This window comes from Salvelinus namaycush, chromosome 20, assembly GCF_016432855.1.
Source record: "Salvelinus namaycush isolate Seneca chromosome 20, SaNama_1.0, whole genome shotgun sequence".
NCBI classification, from domain to species: domain Eukaryota; kingdom Metazoa; phylum Chordata; class Actinopteri; order Salmoniformes; family Salmonidae; genus Salvelinus; species Salvelinus namaycush.
This window is the reverse complement of record NC_052326.1, coordinates 20769867-20790683: the sequence shown is the minus strand read 5'-3', so window position 1 is coordinate 20790683 and position 20817 is coordinate 20769867. Positions and strand designations below refer to the sequence as shown.

At 42.1% G+C, this 20817-nt stretch overlaps 1 protein-coding gene across 2 annotated transcripts in view; it reads right to left on the bottom strand.

Annotated features, from left to right (window-relative positions):
* The window catches only part of LOC120065116 (solute carrier family 2, facilitated glucose transporter member 1-like), an 18719-nt gene extending 776 nt beyond the window's left edge, over window positions 1-17943 (bottom strand). For both annotated transcript variants that reach the window (XR_005478644.1, XM_039015846.1), the window contains exons 1-10: window positions 17515-17943; window positions 8141-8236; window positions 4317-4477; window positions 3928-4168; window positions 1756-1918; window positions 1328-1515; window positions 1114-1218; window positions 899-1000; window positions 534-737; window positions 1-361 (exon numbers count right to left, since the gene is read on the bottom strand). The exon at window positions 1-361 is cut by the window's left edge. Coding sequence is in view for 1 of the 2 variants with exons in the window: in XM_039015846.1 (XP_038871774.1) it covers window positions 161-361; window positions 534-737; window positions 899-1000; window positions 1114-1218; window positions 1328-1515; window positions 1756-1918; window positions 3928-4168; window positions 4317-4477; window positions 8141-8236; window positions 17515-17532 (1479 nt within the window). In the remaining variant the exon portion in view is untranslated. The remainder of the gene's footprint in view (window positions 362-533; window positions 738-898; window positions 1001-1113; window positions 1219-1327; window positions 1516-1755; window positions 1919-3927; window positions 4169-4316; window positions 4478-8140; window positions 8237-17514) is intronic.
* Window positions 17944-20817: the final 2874 nt, after the last annotated feature.

The following is a 20817-nucleotide window of genomic DNA, read 5'->3' as shown; positions in this document are numbered from 1 at the left end:
GTGAAGATGCCTGAAATGTAATGACAACCAGTGTGTCAGTTTAGTAGTCAATTTGCACGCAGTTAGTGAGTGGTCCCCTCAGGTTGGGGTGGCCAGAGAGGGTTCAGGGCCGGGCCTCATCAGTGGGAGTGGAACGAGAGGAGAGGGGAGGGACAGGTGCTTAGAGCTGAGAGTCAGCCCCCAGGCTGTTGAGCTCCTCTGGCGAGTGCTTCTCTCCACCAGTGCCAGCCGACTGGCGGAACCCGGCTGAGATCTCATCAAACGTCCGGCCCTTGGTCTCAGGCACCTTGAAGTAGGTGAAGATGAAGAAGCTGAGCAGCAGTATGGTGAAGATGACAAAGACATAAGGGCCACACAACTCCTGTAGGGCGAGACGAAGAGAAGAAGAGAGAACATTGATGACACAGTTTATTAAGCAGTGGGCTCCAAACAAACATGTATTCAAACTACCAGTTCATATATATCAAGATTACTATTTCTACAACATCTACCATGTTGAGCATCTGACTAACAAGGTTGTGCTCAGTGCTTACCTCTACATACTGGAAGGCCATGCCCACTATGAAGTTGGCAGTCCAGTTGGAGAAGCCAGCAACAGCGAAGGCCGAGGGCCGGGGTCCCTGGGAGAACAGCTCAGCCACAATGAACCAGGGGATGGGACCCGGGCCGATCTCAAAGAACGCCACAAAGGCAAAGATGGCCACAATACTCACGTAGGACATCCATGGCAGCTTGTCCTGATGGAGGACAAACAGACAGCAGGGGGTTGAACTACTGGTATTCATTCTACATATTACATTAACAAGGACTATTATGAAAACACTAAGTGTTTTTCCTCATTGGTTCCTTATGAGAGCTGCTACCATTATGTGAAGTGTGTTGTAGTTAGGCTAAGTACCAGCAGAGCCAGAGCGATGGTCATCAGGACGGCAGCGCCTGCCATTCCAATCAGCCCCAGCAGGTGGAGAGACCTGCGTCCAGCGCGCTCCACCACAAACAGCTGAGGAACGGAGAGAGGGTTGAGTTATACTGTCTAAACACAAATTAAGTGCATCATGCATCATGTGCACCAAAAATGACACAAACACACCCGTATCTGCCATAGTTACTCACCGACACCACAGTGAAGGCTGTGTTGACCACACCGGCACCAATTGTAGCATAAACAGGCTGAGCAACTCCGGCCTTCTCAAAGATACGGGTAGAGTAGTAGAAAATCTGGAGGAAACCAACAGCATAGTTTAAAGTTACAAAATAGACATGGCAGCATAGGTGTTTGTGTATGTGGAGTGTGTGTTAGGGGTGAGAAGTATGAGAAGTAACTCACAGCGTTGATGCCAGAAAGCTGCTGGGAGAGCTGGAGCATGATAGCGATGAAGATGGGCTGGCGGTAGAGTGGCGAGCGGAACAGCTCTGGGATGGTCACCTTCTTCTCCCTCATCATCTGCCTGGCCTCCTCCTTCATCTCCTGCATGTCTGCACTCACGTCTGTGGTCCCACGCAGCTTCTTCAGGACTGACAGGGACAGAGAGAGAACGGAGGTTACATTACAGTCTGCTAGGGCTGGGTCACTCCATACCTGGTAAATTCAGACAATTCAGGGATGAGTTTAAATTCAACCAATGAATTGAAAATAAGCCATTATTTTCGATTCAGAATTTTTTCAAGTCATTCAAACTGACAGACCTGAAATTGGCTGAACTGATGACATAAAGCGTATGAATGTGTGTTTGTGTGTAAATGTACTCTACTCACCAGTTTTGGCCTTGTTCTCCTCGTTGCGGTTGATGAGGAGGAAGCGGGGGCTCTCGGGGCAGAAGGGCAGCAGTGCACACTGCGCCAGGGCTGGGATGAAGGTGAAGCCCAGCAGGAAGGGCCACAAAGATGCGTTCCCCATTAAGGCCTCCATGCCAAACACCTGAACCAAAACACATTGTTAGACCACCATCAGATTAAGCCTTCTTGTGCAAACTACCGCCATACCTTACTTATTTGTTAACCTAAAGACGAGCAGCCAGACCGAGCCAGTCTCAGGGATAGCTAACTCTGGAGATCCCTTCGATATATAATAATAATAATATATTCCATTTAGCAGACGTTTTTATCCGAAGAGACTTAGAATCATGCATGCATACATTTTATGTGATCCGGGCAATTAAACCCACTATCCTGAAGTTGCAAGCGCCATGTTCTATCAACTGAGCGGTTAATCCGCTTTTAGTTTTTTTGCATGTTACGTGTGGAATAATCTCCAAAATCAGACATTTTATGATTTGGTGCTTCTAGGGCAATTCAGACGGCTGATTGAGGACATATTTACTGAAACATATATTTATTTTCTATGATTGTGTTCTGTATCTCTGTTTTGCTTTGGTAGTGTATTGATGTGCATATTTTTGTAATTACTGGGCTCATCTGTAAATGAGACCTTGGTCTCAGCCTGACTCCCTGTCAAAATAAAGGTACAACATTTTGTTACGTTACAGCCTTATTCAATTTTTTTTTTTTTTAAGTTGTTTATTTTCCTCATCAATCTACACACAATACACCATCATGACAAAGCAAAAACAGTTTTTTAGAAATGTTTACTAATCTATAAAAAAAACGGAAATATTTAATTTACATAAGTATTCAGACCCTTTACTCAGTACTTTGTTGAAGAACCGTTGACAGTGATTATAGCCTCGAGTCTTCTTGGGTAGGACACTACAAGCTTGGCACACCTGTATTTGGGGAGTTTCTCCCATTTCTCTCTGCAGATCCTCTAAAGCTCTGTCAGGTTGGATGGGGATGGTCGCTACACAGCTATTTTCAGGTCTCTCCAAAGATATTCGATCGGCTTCAGGTTCGGGATTTGGCTGGGCCACTCAAGGACATTTAGAGACTTGTCCAGAAGTCACTCCTGCATTGTCTTGGCTGTGTGCTTAGGGTCGTTGTGCTGTTGGAAGGTGAACCTTCACCCCAGTCTGAGGTCCTGAGCGCTTTAGAGCAGGTTTTCATCAAGGATCTCTCTGTACTTTGCTCTGTTCATCTTTACCTCGATTCTGATAAGTCTCCAGGTCCCTGCCGCTGAAAAACGTCCCCACAGCATGATGCTGCCACCACCATGCTTCACCGTAGGGATGGTGCCAGGTTTCCTCCAGACGCGACGCTTGGCATTCAGGCCAAAGAGTTCAATCTTGGTTTCATCAGACCGGAGAATCTCTACCATAAAGGCCTGATTGATGAAGTGCTACAGAGATGGTGTTCCTTCTGGAAGGTTCTCCCATCTCCACAGAGGAACTCTAGAGCTCTGTCAGAGTGACCATCGTGTTCTTGGTCACCTCCCTGACTAAGGCCCTTCTCCCTCGATTGCTCAGTTTGGCCGGACGGCCAGCTCTGGGAAGAGTCTTGGTGTTTCCAAACTTCTTCCATTTAAGAATGATGGAGGTCACTCTGTTCTTGGGGACTTTCAATGCTGCAGAACTGTTTTGGCACCCTTCCCCAGATCTGTGCCTCGACACAATCCTGTCTCAGAACTCTACGGAGAATTCCTTCGACCTCATGGCTTGGTTTTTGCTCTGACATGCACTGTAATCTGTGCGACCTTATATAGACACGTTTGTACCTTTCCAAATCATGTCCAATCAATTGAATTTGCCACAGGTGGATTTCAATCATGTTGTAGAAACATCTCAAGGATGATCAATGGAAACAGGATGCATAGAGTCTCATAGCAAAGGGTCTGAATACTGTAAATAAGGTTTTTGCTTTGTCATTATAGGTAGTGTGTGCAAATTGCTGAGGATTTGTATTTATTTAATCAATTTTAGAATAAGGCTGTAACGTAACAAAATGTGGAAAAAGTTAAGTGGTCTGAATACATTCCGAAGGCACTGTATTATCTATTATTCTCCATATAATATCCCTGTGGCCACTGGCACTGACCTGTGCCATCAGGATGCCCGTGACAATGCCCAGCTGGTGGAGGGTACCCAGGGCTCCTCGAAGGGCAGTGGGGGCCACCTCACCCACGTACATGGGTACAAAGCCAGTTGAGAGGCCGGAGTAAAGTCCCACCACGAAGCGCCCGATGATCAGCATCTCCCACGAGCCACCCATCTTAGAGAAGCCCATGAGAGCAGCGGAGACAAAGGCCAGCACGTTGGCCATGAGCATGGAGTTCCTCCTGTAGGTACCACAGAAATAGTCAATTACAGTCCAATTATTGTACAAACCTTTACATCTCACACATATTAAACAGTACATAGGCCATCCATGTCATATAATCTCACATAACACAGTTGTAAATAAACATTGTAAAGTGACGTATTTACCTGCCAAAGCGGTTGACAAACAGGCCCACGGAGAAGGAGCCGAAGATACCGCCGACAGAGAAGATGGCGACGGAGACGGACCACAGGGTGGTGAGGGAGGCCTTGGTGATGGGCTCCTGGTAGCGGTCGAACCATGTCTCATTGAGGAACCTCTCAATAACCTAGCAGAGAAGGGAAACGAAACAGTGCCAATGAAAGAAATCACAGTCAAATGTTCACTTGTTTTTTTAATTGAAGATTATTGTCCTCATTGCCATTGGCCAAGTGACTGCTGTTTTGGTGTCTGGCCAGTAGATGACGGTGTAGGATTGGATTTCAGGGCCATGTTTCATATGAAAACGTTCTGAACGTTGTAGATAGAATTGCCAAAAATAGAGCCGGCATTCTTATTCTACATGTCAGAGATGCATGTTTGTTCTACATAGCATATTTCTATCTGAACGTTCCAAAAAGTTGAGTCCTGCTGAACACGCCCCTCGTTTTCCTTCAACAAGGAAGTTTATGAAAGAGTGAAGTGTTGGGTTTCAGCCCCTTCCCCCACAGTGACTTATCAGTGTTGATAAAAATACATAAGTCCGCCCAGCTTGTGATGGAAGTTAAGTTGTACAGGCTGGGAAAAATGTGCCCTCTATCTAGCACTTCTAGCACTCAGCACTGAGCCCTGCCTCCTCCTGTCCTCCTCTCCCAAATATCACCGCTGGCTCCTGTCATGTGCTTTGCTGATAGATTATACAATATACTTTTTTACCGATACTTACATAACGCTGAGTGATTCATATAGAACTGATAATGTATGTATAAGTCAGCTGAGGGGTAAGCTGTTCAAGATATGGCATAGGGTATATCATACATTATACAGACCCAGAAAGTTATCCTAATTATTCTCCAAAGAAGTGATGACAAATCTAATATAGCCTAGCCTAGTCAGCCTAACACTGTTAATACTGTCCAATCAAATAAACATTCTTACAGATAGAGAATGGCTGGTGTCTGACTCAAGACCTAGCAAGCACCTGGCCACAATGAAATACACTGTTCATTCATGACCGTTGACCCTGCTCTGATTAAAGTGTTACTGCCTCTGTGGACTCCTGGCTGGGCAGGCAGTCAGGTCTGTCTGTGCTACAAGGTGCTCAATTTGGAGCGGGCAGAAAGGCAGAAGGACAAACAGGACAGCAGCCCAGGGCCCTTGAGAAACACCTAATCTAATCAGTGCTGCACTCTTTAGAGCGGAGGGCCTGCGTCACAACAACCAGCATCACTCCATCCCTAATCATAGAGAAAGAGAGAGAGGGAGAGAGGGGGAGGTGGGTTGGGGATAATCTAGGGTTTCCATATACAGTAGTAATGCTGTTCTCACATTTACCCTAAATCTGGATGTGTCTCTATGTTCAGCAACACTGTCGTTTCTGTGAACACTTCCCTGCACTCTGTATGTTGCTCCTAAACAGCTGTGGCATGGTGTGGTATTACTGAGCATGTGTCAGTGTGCTTACAGTATTAGTGTTTTATTAGAATTTTTCTTTCACTTGACATCGCAGAGTATTTTGTGTAGACTGTTGACAAAAAATGGCAATTAAATAAATGTTAATCCCACTTTGTAACACAACAAAATGTGGAAAAAGTAAAGGGGTGTGAATACTTTCTGAAGGCACTGTATGCAGTAATCAATATCAGTAGTACTATAAAATAATGTAAAACAGTGCTGGATCACAGACAACAATGGCAGCGCAAGGTAGCCACTTAAGACATAATGACAGACAGATGGGTGTGTGTAATGGAGCAATAAGTTGTCTCTTGAGAGAGGAACACCAGGACAGAAGTAAACTCAGACTGCATATTAGTGGGATGAAGGGACATGTCCACAGAGCCCTCATTTGCCAAAGTTAAGGTAGAGGGCCTGTGTGTCCCGTGTATCTAGAGTAGAGGCTGACCAATATGTTTTTAGGGGTCCGATACGAATTCAGTTTTTTGGGGGGGACAAAACTTACCGATACCGATATATCTGCTGATATACTGTTTCACGCTGGAGAAATTAAAAACTAAACAACTGTCCAAGAAATATGCTTCAAATGTTGATTTCTTACATAGTGACAATAATGACATATCATGAGAATGGACGCAAGTGTTCAGATAAGCATTAGATTCACGTTTATCATCCTATTTATTGAATATCAGTTATCGGTGGAATTATCGTCCGATACTGATATAGCAGTAAAAGGCCAATATGTAAGGGATACATTACCTTGGAAATAATGGACAACACAGCGGGGCGAGTCCCTTTGCAGAGTTCCTTTTTCCAAGGTAATGTACAGAATGGTGGTGTTTATCCCGCTTATACCACAATTGCCAAAGAAAACAATACTTAAGCACACATTTACTGGTAAAAATAAAAATATATATATTTTCATTTTTATAAGCAAATTCATACTTTCTCATCATTTGGTTGCTCTCATCATTCAGCAAAGTAGCTGCATTTATGTTTATTTAAGCCATTTTCTATTGACATTCATTTCGATACATCCATAACAATGAGCTGATGATGCCCCCGTTTTGCCTGGCATAGCTAGAAAAGTTGGCCTTCTCATCAGGACACTTGTTGACACTGACTGCAAGTTACAAGGAGATCGCACTGCATATCAAACACCAGGCTTGAAGCTAGCTAAATAGTTTGTTGCTAGTAAAAGTGCCAATATGACAACCGAATTCTAAAATATCAGAGCATTTGACAACTTTAGTGGCGGAGGGCAGAGGATTAATGTATGTTCATCACTCACCACGTCAGGTCATCAGACGCTCCCCCAAAAATATGTCTCTGCAAAAACAAATCATTGCTAGTAAGCCAGCTATTTTTTTTCCTCGTTGGACCTGCGTTTATAATGTATTCAATTTTAGCTTGTGTGGTTGTTGGATTAGATTTCTGCAACTTTGTAGCAAGTACTGTCTGCATGTGTAGGTGGATATTGCGTCATGATTGCAAGGTGTTCTGATATCTTTTCAAACTTTTCCACGTTATCTGGTTTGTATCCATTCTAGTATGCCCTTCTAGCCTATCAGAAACAAGTATTCAACAATGCTGTGGTATAACAGTTGATAGTATTGGTAAACCGATATATCGGTCGGGCTCTAGTATCCGGGCAACAAGGCACCTGGAACTTTGAGCAGAGCTGAGCGCCACAAGGTTTGTTCAGACAAAGAGAAATACTGTGTGTGGCTTAGCCCTTTTACCTAAACTAAGAGATTCTTATGGACCACATGACCAAACATCCCCAGACTATTGTGAGCTTTCAGTAAACAAGACTATTCTGTAGAGTTAGCACCTACAGTAAAAACCTGTCCAGGGGATACACTTACATGTGCAACAGTATGAAGGAGTAGGGTCAAAGAAACGTGTTTAAGTTAATGGAAAAGAGGTTCATTTAATTGATGGAGTCAGATCTCACTGAGAGCTCCTAAATTATGTTTCCTTTAACGGAGTGAGTAGCACTCTCCTGGCTTTCTCCTCACCTACAGTCTGGCAGGCCCTTTTGGGGCATGGAAACACTCCTTTACACATGAATCACATCACAGAGGTCCTCGCACGGAGAGAGCCTTGGACGAGATAGGCCTACGTCGAGTTATTATTAGCCCCCTTCTTTTCACGTGTTGCAGGGAACATATTGTCTGGCCTAGACAGGCACAGGGGCAGTCCTGTCTGGGAAAAGGTGTCAGTGACGATTTGAAAACGGTGTCGTTGGGATAAATATAGACAAGCCTTCCACGCCCAATTCCGATCAGGCACATTAGCCCCCCCTCCCCACCCAATCTCATCCCTATGGACTCACCTTCTGAGGGGCGTTGATGACACCTGTGTTGTAACCGAACTGCAGTGAGCCAATCACCGCTGCTCCTACTGTCAGCATCAACTGGAAGGTTACTTGCTGCAAAGAGACAGGAGAGAGAGTCAGTTAGAAATCACCTATCCTCCAAATCTTGAAGGTACCTGGAGTTGACAGGCTTATTGTCTTATGATAACAAATCTGTAGGCGAAGTTATCCCACTGATGCCATTCCATATAGGCCTAGGCAAGATAGGCCTTTAGGAATATTTTGAGTGAGAACCTAGGTACAGTACTGTAAGGGTTAATCAACTTAGTTTTACAATAACCATTGACTTCATCCTGTTCTACTAGTTAGACAAGTAATTTCACTATGAACACCCTGAAGAGTGACAAGCACAATGTCCTGATTCTCCTGACTCATGTTCTTTGTATGGACCTTCTGTGTTGTTTTGACTGCACATCACTTTAATGAATGTGGCTCTGGTAATGTTTTAGTTCCTAAATGCTTTTCGTCCTCCTCCAAAATGTAAAAAGACTTGCCTAACTTGAGCTGCAGTTTCCGTAGAATGGGCTAGTATCCGACTTTGTGCAATAGGTGGTTGTACTGCCCCAAATGTGTGTGATAGTGATGCAACTTGCAAGAAGGCAACCTAGCCTCAGTCCAAGCAGACAGGAGGAGAGAGTTCATCATCAAACTGTCCACCTCAGGTGGTTGACTGTAAATATTGGTGCATTAGGATAATGTGTCCACACCCAGCTCTCTCAGAAGAATGGTGGTTTAGTCCCAGGCATTGTTCTTGTTCCGGTTAGTTCTAAAAATCATTTGATGGGCTTAATCCCAGTGGAACCCCAAGGCAGGCAGAGATTATCCTCATGCCATCAAGTTAACACTCACACATAATCCTTTTCAGATGAGCCATTATGCCACTTTCACATTTCATGTAGTGTGTCTGTGGCTAAGTCAGTATTGTAGGCATATTGGGGTTTAGGCTACCCATGAGTCGATTTTTTGAGTTGGTTACAATCGTGTGGAGAAGAGGTATGTGGGTTACTGGTAATGGGAGTTTTCCACTGTTTGGGTGTTGTCTGTATCTGTGGTGATGTTTTGGTAGTGACATGGCTGTTCTGTTAAAGTTAGAGTTAGCCTTAGTGGTTCACACCAGTTGTGATGGCAGCTGAGATCCTCTTTCTTACTCGTGTTGTGATGTGACTATATTGGGATTCCAAACTTAAAGCCAGTGTAGTTATGACAAGGTCCCACATGTCTGTAAAATGTGTGTGAAAGTGAACCATCCCAAAACTACGACATATAGGCTTTAACACATTGTTACAAAAAGCACTCAACTATATAAACTAAGATATTGAACTTTCATGATTTCAGAGTTGCGTCATTGGTTGTTATAGCCTACATGTGTTTCTTATTCATGGGTTAAACTAGGCCCACTAGCAGGACTATCTGATAGGGAAAAGGGTTTATATAAGGCAGATTTTAAGGGCAGTAGTGAAATAAGCCTACCTCCCTTAAAATATTTGTTGAGAAGAAATACTCAAGGCTATTCTAAACAAAAGGGGAGGAATTCTGAGTTTGTGAATTCTGAGATTCTTGCCTGAGGGTATGAAGAGGGTAGGAAGCTAGAAAGTTTGGAAACACTCACTGCACAGTGTAGCTCAGTAATAGAGACCCAAAAAAGGGCAGGCCTGAAAGTTTTGTGGGCCCACCCACAGTAGCAGGTTGACCAATAAGGTTCCACACAATCAATGAGTAGATGGGGTTCAACGAGTGCATCACTGGGTTGTTATAACCAGCCCAAGTACAGGATGTGAACACACACCACACACAAATACACATGTTCAGGAATCCAGAAGTTTTAAAGCTGTTGGCTAGGTTCTTAAAGGAGCCATGCTTCCTTTCAGTGAACCAGTTATGTCATTCTTATATAGACAATAACTCACTTTTGTAAAAACACCAGTTTCGAAATTAGCAAGAGACACAGTCTTCCTTCAACACCACACTCATAGGCTACCTCTTGTTCACTCAAAAGATGTGCAAGTTTTAAATGGCCACTGCTTGAGTGAGTCTGGGACCCTTTAACACAGCCAAACTGGTTTGCAAATACTCCATAAATATGGAACTTCACTGGAGGGTGTGTTTGGATGTGTGTGTGTGTGTGTGTGTGTGTGTGTGTGTGTGTGTGTGTGTGTGTGTGTGTGTGTGTGTGTGTGTGTGTGTGTGTGTGTGTGTGTGTGTGTGTGTGTGTGTGAGGAACTATGAAACACTCCTCTGTGACATTGCGTTTAAACTACATACCAGTGTGTAGAGGGAGACCATGCCTTCCCCCTGGCTTAAACACACACACAAACACACACACTGCAAGGAGGAAGAGTTAGGGCAGATCTTGTGTTCTATGCAATCAGAAAACATTCCAGTGTGTCCTTCCTGAAAGGGGATGGTCATGTATCATTTACCTAGGAAACAATGAAGTCACACCCTTCAGCTCGGAGATGGTTGTCGCAGCCTTCCAGACTAATACTGGCCCTTTAAACACATAATGTCACCATCTTTGCAAAACAGCTGGCGCCACCAACCGTGTTAACATTCCTGCTAAAGATGTATTAATTTGCATTAAAATGTTTACTTTGAGTCTTTTGATTAGTTAAGCTATACAAAAAGACCTTGTTATCACATGATGACTGATGACTCATGCCCATGTTCAATAAGGAACTAAATGTACTGGTTATATAATAAAACAACAACATTGTCAATGAAAACAGCTTTCATTGAGACAACAAAATCAGGAGAGTTTAACTGGCATACCGACAGCATACAAAATCTCTTACCATTTTTAGAACGTGTTTATGTTAACATTTTCCTGGTTCTGTCAGCGCAACCGAACCTCCATGCAAATAAATCTCCTTCTCCTCAGGAGTGAGTCTGTGAATTTCTGTCCAGTCACAGTGATGTGGCTGGCGTATTGTTGACTGTGGCTTTAGGCCTAGTTGGTTATAATTTAATTCATCTAACTTGGTAAAACACAAATTGAATATTTAGATATACAACCTTTATCCAAAAAAGTGTTTTGCATGATTACAATCAACGTTTACGTTTCAGGCCTGCCTCATCTAATGCCTCATCGGTGAAACCTCTTCACATCGATGTGATGCATGAGATCTTCTGGGCTTGAGCAAACATCTAAAGTGATCATTCAGCCTGTCCCTTGAGCAACAGTTAACTCAACAAAGTTCAATGGTTAAATTCTTGGAGGTAGTTAGGTAAATGAGATCTACTTCATAAGATCAACACAAGCAGTCCATTAAGGAAACACTGACGCAGGAGCCAGTGTATACTGCACTGGTGAATGACGATGGTGAGACTGTTCTTAAAAGGAACGAGGAACAGGGGTTGGACCAAAGTTGTATGTAGAGTTGTGAGAGTCAATTCCAAGTGTAAGATAGAACCTTTTTTCACATAAGCACTTTGTTGCCTAATGTCTGTGACCAAAGTCCTAAAGCAGACACTACTGGTTTTTGGAGGATGTCTGGTGAAATAGAATTACTTCCTGCTCTGTAATGTTTACAGCCACATCTTCCCTGTAAGTGACACCTATAACGCAATAGTTTAGTTCCAGTGAATTGAATCACCTTTGTCTATAATCTAGAATTGTCAGTGGTCCCTCTCTTCTAACACCCTAGCCTCTTCTAAAATTACTGCTGGTACACGTGGCATCATATTGAGTGATAGTCTGTGAGTAAACTGTCGTGGACAGATCTACGTAAACATAACTGGTATCGTAGAATCTGTCTGGAAGGAATGGGATGCCTGGGATAATGAGCAGCAGTAGTTCCGGTGTTTGGCTTTTTTCATCACTGGTTATTTGGACAAATCATTCTTTATGTAATTTATCTTTGTTTCATAGTGTCGTTTTTTCTTCTTTTTATTCAGTTTAGTCACATGATTTCTCAATTTGCAGTACGTTTGCCCATCAGTTGTGCAATAAGACAGATTTTGACATTCCTTTTGCCTCATCCCTCTCAACTAGAGGTCGACCGATTATGATTTTTCAATGCCGATACCGATATCCGATTATTGGAGGACCAAAAAAAGCAGATACCGATTAATCGGCCGATTTTATTTATTTATTTGTAATAATGACAATTACAACAATACTGAATGAACACTTTTATTTTAACTTAATATAATACATCAATAAAATCAATTTAGCCTCAAATAAATAATGAAACATGTTCAATTTGGTTTAAATAATGCAAAAACAAAGTGTTGGAGAAGAAAGTAAAAGTGCAATATGTGCCATGTAAAAAAGCTAACGTTTAAGTTCCTTGCTCAGAACATGAGAACATATGAAAGCTGGTGGTTCCTTTAACATGAGTCTTCAATATTCCCAGGTAAGAAGTTTTAGGTTGTAGTTATTATATGAATTATAGGACTATTTCTCTCTATACCATTTGTATTTCATATACCTTTGACTATTGGATGTTCTTATAGGCACTTTAGTATTGCCAGTGTAACAGTATAGCTTCCGTTCCTCTCCTCGCCCCTACCTGGGCTCGAACCAGGGACACATCGACAACAGCCACCCTCGAAGCATCGTTACCCATCGCTCCACAAAAGCCGCGAGTTGATAGGCTTGAAGCACAGCGAATAGCTGCTGGCAAACGCACGAAAGTGCTGTTTGAATGAATGCTTACGAGCCTGCTGCTGCCTACCACCGCTGCTCTATCAAATATCAAATCATATACTTAATTATAACATAATAACACACAGAAATAGGAGCCTTAGGTCATTAATATGGTCAAATCCGGAAACTATCATTTCGAAAACAAAATGTTTATTCTTTCAGTGAAATACGGAACCGTTCCGTATTTTATCTAACGGGTGGCAGCCCTAAGTCTAAATATTGCTGTTACATTGCACAACCTTCAATGTTATGTCATAATTACGTAAAATTCTGGCAAATTAGTTCGCAACGAGCCAGGCAGCCCAAACTGTTGCATATACCCTGACTCTGTGTGCAATGAACGCAAGAGAAGTGACACAATTTCCATAATTTAATATTGCCTGCTAACCTGGATTTCTTTTAACTAAATATGCAGGTTTAAATAAATATACTTCTGTGAATTGATTTTAAGAAAGGCATTGATGTTTATGGTTAGGTACATTCGTGCAACGATTGTGCTTTTGCGCTTTTGTTAAATCATCCCCCGTTTGGCGAAGTTGGCTGTCTTTGTTAGGAAGAAATAGTCTTCACGCAGTTCGCAACAAGCCAGGCGGCCCAAACTGCTGCATATACCTTGACTCTGTTGCACAGAACGCAAGAGAAGTGACACAATTTCCTTAGTTAAAAGAAATTCATGTTAGCAGGCAATATTAACTAAATATGCAGGTTTAAAAATATATACTTGTGAATTGATTTTAAGAAAGGCGTTGATGTTAATGGTTAGGTACACATTGGTGCAACGACAGTGCTTTTTTCACGAATGCGCTTGTTAAATCACCCGTTTAGCGAAGTAAGCTATGATTCAATCATAAATTAACAGGCACCGCATCGATTATATGCAACACAGGACAAGCTAGATAAACTAGTAATATCATCAACCATGTGTAGTTAACTAGTGATTATGTTAAGATTGATTGTTTTTTATAAGATACGTTTAATGCTAGCTAGCACCTTACCTTGGCTCCTTGCTGCACTCGCATAACGCAGTCTCCTCGTGGAGTGCAATGTAATCAGCCATGATCGGTGTCCAAAAATGCCGATTACCGATTGTTATGAAAACTTTAAATCGGACCTAATTAATAGGTCGACCTCTACTCTCAACTATACAATTTTTTAATTCCTCATCCATCCACAGGGATTTAACATTTAACATTTAACATTACAGTCATTTTCTTAATGGGTGCATGCTTATTAATCACTGGGATAAGCAATTTCATAAATGTGTCAAGTGCAGCATCTGGTGCTCCTCATTACACACCACGGACCAACAAATATTCTTTACATCAACAACATAGGAATCACTACAAAACCTTTTGTATGACCTCTTATACACTATATTACGCCCAGCCTTTGGAACTTTGGTCTTCCTAAGTATGGCTACTATATTGTGATCATTACATTCGATGGATTTGGATACTGCTTTAAAGCAAATTTCTGTTGCATTAGTAAAGATGTGATCAATACATGTTGATGATTTCTCTCCTGTGCTGTTTGTAACTACCCAGGTAGTTTGACTGATAACGTGAACCAGGTTGCAGGCACTGGTTACAGTTTGAAGCTTTCCAGGTTGCAGGTACTAGTTAGTCTGAAGCTTTTTCTTGAGTGGGCAGCCTGATGAAAGCCAGTCAATATTTAAATCAACCAGAAAATATACCTCTCTGTTTATATCACATACATTATCGAGCATTTCACACATGATATCCAGATACTGTTAGTACTTGGTGGTCTACAGCTGCTTCCCACCAGAATGGGCTTTAGGTGAGGCAGATGAACCTGGAGCCATATTACTTCAACAGTATTTAACATGAGATCCTCTCTAAGTTTTACAGGAATGTGGTTCTGAATATAAACAGCAACACCTCCTCCTTTGGCATTTCTGTCTTTTCTGTAGATGTTATAACCATGTATTGCTATCACTGTATTATCAAAGGTATTATCTAAGTGAGTTTCAGAGATTGTCAGAATCTTTTACTTGCAAATGATTGTTTCCTGAACCTTGTTCTTAAACAACATATGTTAACGTGGGCTATTTTTAGCACTTTCTGGGAGACTTGATTGTTTTCATTGATTTACTGGGAAGCTTAGCAGAGGCAGACATGCTCATGTTATTTATGTTAGTGCAGGGTGAGCTGCACACAGTGGTCTTCCTACTAAGGCACACCGCCTCAGTGCTAACAGTATAACTCTGGTTCATAGACCCATGATTACTGCATGCAATAGCTGTGGGATCAGCAGAGCCATTCGGGGAGGTAAGAGGGACATAACTTATGTTACTTACATTGTGTCTTCCAATGCCCCTAGGATAATGTACATTTGCTGAAGCACTATGACAACTCAGCAACACAATGGTAGGGATTAACTGAGCTGGGCTTGGGTCATGGTGTTAAACATACATTGAGGTCAATGGATAGACTGGGTGGTAGGCATGCAGACAGACTGTTGTCAGACTGTCTGATACTAGACATACGTGTGTATTTAAGATCCATCTCATTTCCCACTGATCCTGGTGCAAGAGTTGGTTCAAACCTAACACAATCTCAGATACAGTACAGCTCTCAGGAGAACAAGAGAATGGGCCTTACAGATATAACCAAACTCTCCTTCACATGAATAGCAATTAGCAGAGAGGTCAGTACAGTGTGTACAATGCCTTCCACTTCTTCTAGGAAACTAATTAGGCTCTACGTTTGTGCCAGTTTCAATTACAGCATTCCCAGATCTCTTAATCCCATATTTTATAGAAAAGAGTCATTAGGCCTCATTAGAACAAACAGACTGACACATACATTAAAGGGCATACTGAAAGGGCAGTCATGCAGAGGGAAATACAGCTAGTGGACCGTCTTGAAGGAAGGCAGTAGATTGAGTGGAATTAAGCTTTTAGAAGGAAGGAACTGAATGCCGGCTTTGGGCTTAATCAAAAGCCTAAACTGTCAGCTCTGCCAAAAATGTAACTGTTTCTTAGAGAGTTATTCCAGTCAACACAGACCAGGTCAACTGTATGCTTGACCCCAATTACCTTGTTTCTTACCCAAGAAAAAAAGAGGCCTCCACTGAACTAAAAACAAAGCCTATTGTTTAGAGTCGAGCTTTGAAAGGACTCACAATTTGTGCCCTAACTGCCCATGAATTCAGTCATGTTTTGATTGTTATGCTTTGCGCCGGAGGGGAAAAGCCCTATTAGTTGAATGCTTGTTATCTAGTCTATAAAGGGAACAAAGATGTTAGACGGTATTGTTATTTGGAGAGAGGAAGTTAAACAGCCACTAGGTGAGCAGTCAAACAGGAGAGGTGTCTATCTGAACAGGTGTATCAAAGTGAGATCAAAAGGTACAGACAGATGGGCCAGAATATCATGTGTGCTCAGAGGTGAGTATGGACAAATGCTTAATATTATGCACACATGATTGAACCATGGCTGGTGACAGCTTGATGGCTTTTTGGCTGTTAATTTTCAACCACACCCTGGGTCACCAATACCTGGTTCCACCTACACGCTGACTGCACCTTCCTTGCCCTGCTGCACACACCCAAAGATCATAAAACCAGCCCGGTATGAAAATCCCAACCACGAGATGCTGATTAATAACACGCTCAGCGCGGTATTAGCCTGGACGCACGCTCAAAGCTCAAGCTGCCTGTCGAAAGCAAAACACTAGCCTAATGGGAATTATGGCTTTGACCCCCTGGTGTTTTCCTACTGTGAGTATTCCCCTGTTCGGACCGCCCCTGGCCATCTGCAGTCCTGGTATCTGTGGGAACAGAACAGGACCATTCCCATCACGTCCATGACATAGCTTTCCAGCTGAGTGCCAGGAAATCACACAGCTCTTCCAAACCAAAAAAGGGGATACAGAAAAATAACAATTTACATGTTCACCATGTCAACCAAAAGTAAACTGTAAGCGAGAACTGGGAGGGACTTTGAAGTTGTTAGGGGGTTACCTAACCACACAGGATCAGCGGTAAGAGTCAGCCATATCAGAGACCAGATGAGTCACGTCTCTTCCTTTTACTACTGTAAACCAACAATGAGCAAATGTTACATTGGACAAATAAAAAATAAAATAAGTGAAGACCTCATATACTGTGATAAAACAGATAATCTCAATCTAGACTGTAATGTGCTGCCTTCCTGTGAGTAATGGCATCATGCTTACATGATACAGGCATGATGTCAACAGAGGGGGATGCAGGTTTATTAGCCAGGTTACAGGTATTTTATCATCTTTAAAAAGGGATTATGAATAGCAAATTAGGGGCCACACACGTAGGCATACCCCACGATACGATTTGATGCTGGCGCGCATGCTTCATTTCCCCAGCAGCCGGATATCCCACTGCGTCCAAATATGCTGGTGAGCAGCACAGCGCACATGGTTTACATTTCAATTGAATGAAACAATGAAATGGTGAGTTAGCCAGTGTAACTTCTTGAAAAAAAAGTCTTACCATTCTGAACCCATTGACATTAACAAGCTAACCCAACCAGTTTTTCAGACAAGCTAGCTTGTCCCTTTCTCTCTCTCTCTCTCTCTCTCTCTCTCTCAGAGCCACAGACAGACACACAAACACACCGTTTTGTATATTGGTTTCTAAGAATGCTTCTAACTAGTCGTTAGCCTCACTTAAGAGTCACAATTACCTTGCCGCCTGAATCCATCGCCGCAGCGTGGCTTGTCGATATTATTGCTGGCAATCTTTAAAGACTTAGTTTGGGTAACTTCCGCGGGTCTTCTTTTGGCTCAGATGACGTGTCTCATTTTAACAGATTCCCGTTTTAAAAAATGTGACTGATACAATATGTCATAAAAAATAGTAGCTTCTTTATTTTCAGAGTAATTCTTTGTTTCCAAAATGACTTCAGTTCATCTTGTTTATTCCCCCTGTGTTATTTCTGCCATGAGCTCAAAACTTCAGATTAATTATGTCCCAAAGTTTTCTTGGGTTTTTGAAGTAGTTCGTTCTTCGAGTAGCCTACAGACTGCTCTTTAGGGAAATAAAACCATGAATATATGTCCTCTAGTCCGACTACAGTGATTGGCTGACGCAAGAGTTTAGTTCGGCCCATGAAGGTGTGTAGGAGGCAGGTTTCTATCTCTGAACTTCTATTGGTTTAAACGTGCACCGCTTTCACGAGGTTCCGACATTAATTCCGAATAGTGTCACGTCGTTGTGTTGAAGAAATAGGGTAGGTAGTTGTGTTAAGCACATCCTCCTTAACACTGATACATTTTCTGGTGTTATTACAATTTGGTGGAGGCGCGAGCCATGTAATAACATGGTTATTATTATACTGGTCCGACGCATGCATCAAGGGGGCGCAAATTTACCCACCATTGCTGATAGTTTTAGTTCATGGCGTGAAATGACACTGAGAGTGGATGATGCGCCACCTTTTCATCTAATTTGCAACCCCCAAGTAGGCTATTTATAGGCTAACGTGATCTCGCCTACTATAAGGATAGCATCTCCGTACTTAATAATTGCTCTCAGTACTTTATCCCAATACTAACAGAGAACAGGTAGCCCAGGCCTTCTAATGATAACTTTGAAGGACAGCCCTGATTATTAGGCACACACAAAAAAGCATCCAGTCAGTCATCCTTTGTTTCTCAGCATCTTGCTGTATCCCTGTGTGTTCAGTCCTTCATAAACAATGTTTCAAACATCCAACATCTGATCTTTGACCAACGCTGGTGATGTGACATGGGTGCCCTCTATTCAAAACCATATTGTGATGGAGATGTTTGTTATTAGAGGCGTGTAAAAACAAATATTTTCATGTGAATAAATGAAACTGCGTAATACCTTTTGTTTCAAATGGCTGGGAAGTGTCCGGTCTGAGTGCATGCAAAAAATTACACAAATAATCTTGAGAACAGAAAGGAAAATGCATGTGTTTATACAGTGGAAATGAAAGAGACGGGAACAGGAGAAAAAATTATAGAAATGGAAGAAATGTGTTCCCTTTTAGTTTCATCTATTCCCTTTGAAACCTTGAAAAAACAAAAACAGGCAACTACAGAGACAAAGGCCGGTGAGTATGCCATTTGGACCGACCTGGCCTAAAGCAACAGGCTGAGGTACAGAGGTGGAGGAAGACCAACATGGTATTTCACATATTCTGGGGTTTTGTCATGTCTGAATAATCATGAGGCAATCTCAAATCAAATCAAATGTTATTGGTCACATACAGTACACGTGTTTAGCAGATGTTATTGTGAGTGTAGCGAAATGCTTGTGTTTCTAGTTCCGACAGTGCAGCAATATCTAACAAGTAATATCTAACAATTTCACAACAAATACCTAATACACACAAATCTAAGTAAAGGAATAGAAAAATAATATATAAATATATGGGTGAGCAATTTCATAGCGGCATAGGCTAAGATGCAATAGATAGTATAGAATATAATACAGTATATACACATGAGATGAGTAATGCAAGATATGTAAACATTAGGGGCGGCAGATAGCCTAGTGGTTAGAGCGTTGAACTAGTAACCGAAAGGTTGCAAGATCGAATCCCCGAGCTGACAAGGTAAAACTCTGTCGTTCTGCCCCTGAACAAGGCAGTTAACCCACTGTTCCTAGGCTGTCATTGAAAATAAGAATTTGTTCTTAACTGACTTGTGTAGTTAAGTAAAATATATATATTAAAGTGACTACTGTTCCATTTATTAAAGTGGCCAATGATTTCAAGTCTGTATGTAGGCAGCAGCCTCTCTGTGCTCGTGATGGCTATTTTAACAGTCTGATGACCTTGAGATAGAAGCTGTGTTTCAGTCTCTCGGTCCCAGCTTTGATGCACCTCGCCTTCTGGATGATAGCGGGGTGAACAGGTAGTGGCTCGGGTGGTTGTTGTCCTTGATGATCTTTTTGGCCTTCCAGTGACATCGGGTGCTGTAGGGTGTCCTGGAGGGCAGGTAGTTTGCCCCCAGTGATGCGCTGTGCAGACCGCACCACCCTCTGGAGAGCCCTCTCGTTGTGGGCGGTGAAGTTTCCATACCAGGCAGATGCTCTCAATTGTGCATCTGTAAAAGTTTGTGAGGGTTTTAGGTGACAATCTAAGTTTTGATTTGTGAAATAAAAAAATTGTCACTCAAAACTAGTTCCACTGGTGACACTAAAAATAGCCAAGTTATTTTCTGACATAACCTTGTGATGCAAAATCACAAGCTTATTTACCAAGGAATGTTGTAGGAATGTCAAGGCTGAGGAATTAACAGATCATCAAAGATTGTCAAAAGGTGTTATACACGTTCAGGAGTTATAATGCAGTGCTAGAACACCTGATTTTTGCTTGTTGCTGTTTAATTTATTTGCATAGTCTTACCAATTACTGATTGACCTGGCAGATAATGTGTTCTTAGTCAATTTACTATGTAAAATGAATACATTTAAAAAAAATCACTAATCTTGAATCAAACAGACAATGTAATGTCTAGTAGTCTCGCTTTCCATATTCATGGAGCTCCACAGCGGTTGTGTGAAGAGACTGGGTCATGTCTAATTGACATGAGGCTAGCAACAATTTCTGACCTGAAAGGTTCTGCATTGAGTAGGCTAGTGTTCAGGTCATGTTAGAGTACAGTTGACCATGTAAAGAAGCATTGAGACGTCGAAGTGTGTTTCCTCTCTGATCCTCTGAGACTCGTGGTCCTCAGCACTCAGATACAGGATGAGGGGAGGAGGGAAAAGGTGTAGAGTCACTTCATTACAACACACACAATGCACCAATCTTTTGTTTGAGATGGCGGGGAGGCGTCCTGTCATTTAAATAGAAATAAAATAGCCAAGAGAGCGGAATGGGAAAAGGAAGGGAGACTGGGAAAGACTGACAGATTTAGGAACAGTTTTTTTTTTGTCTTTTAAGAATTTCCTTTGAAATCTATTAAAAACAATAACAGACATGGCTTTAAACAAAGAGGTGGTGGATACTATG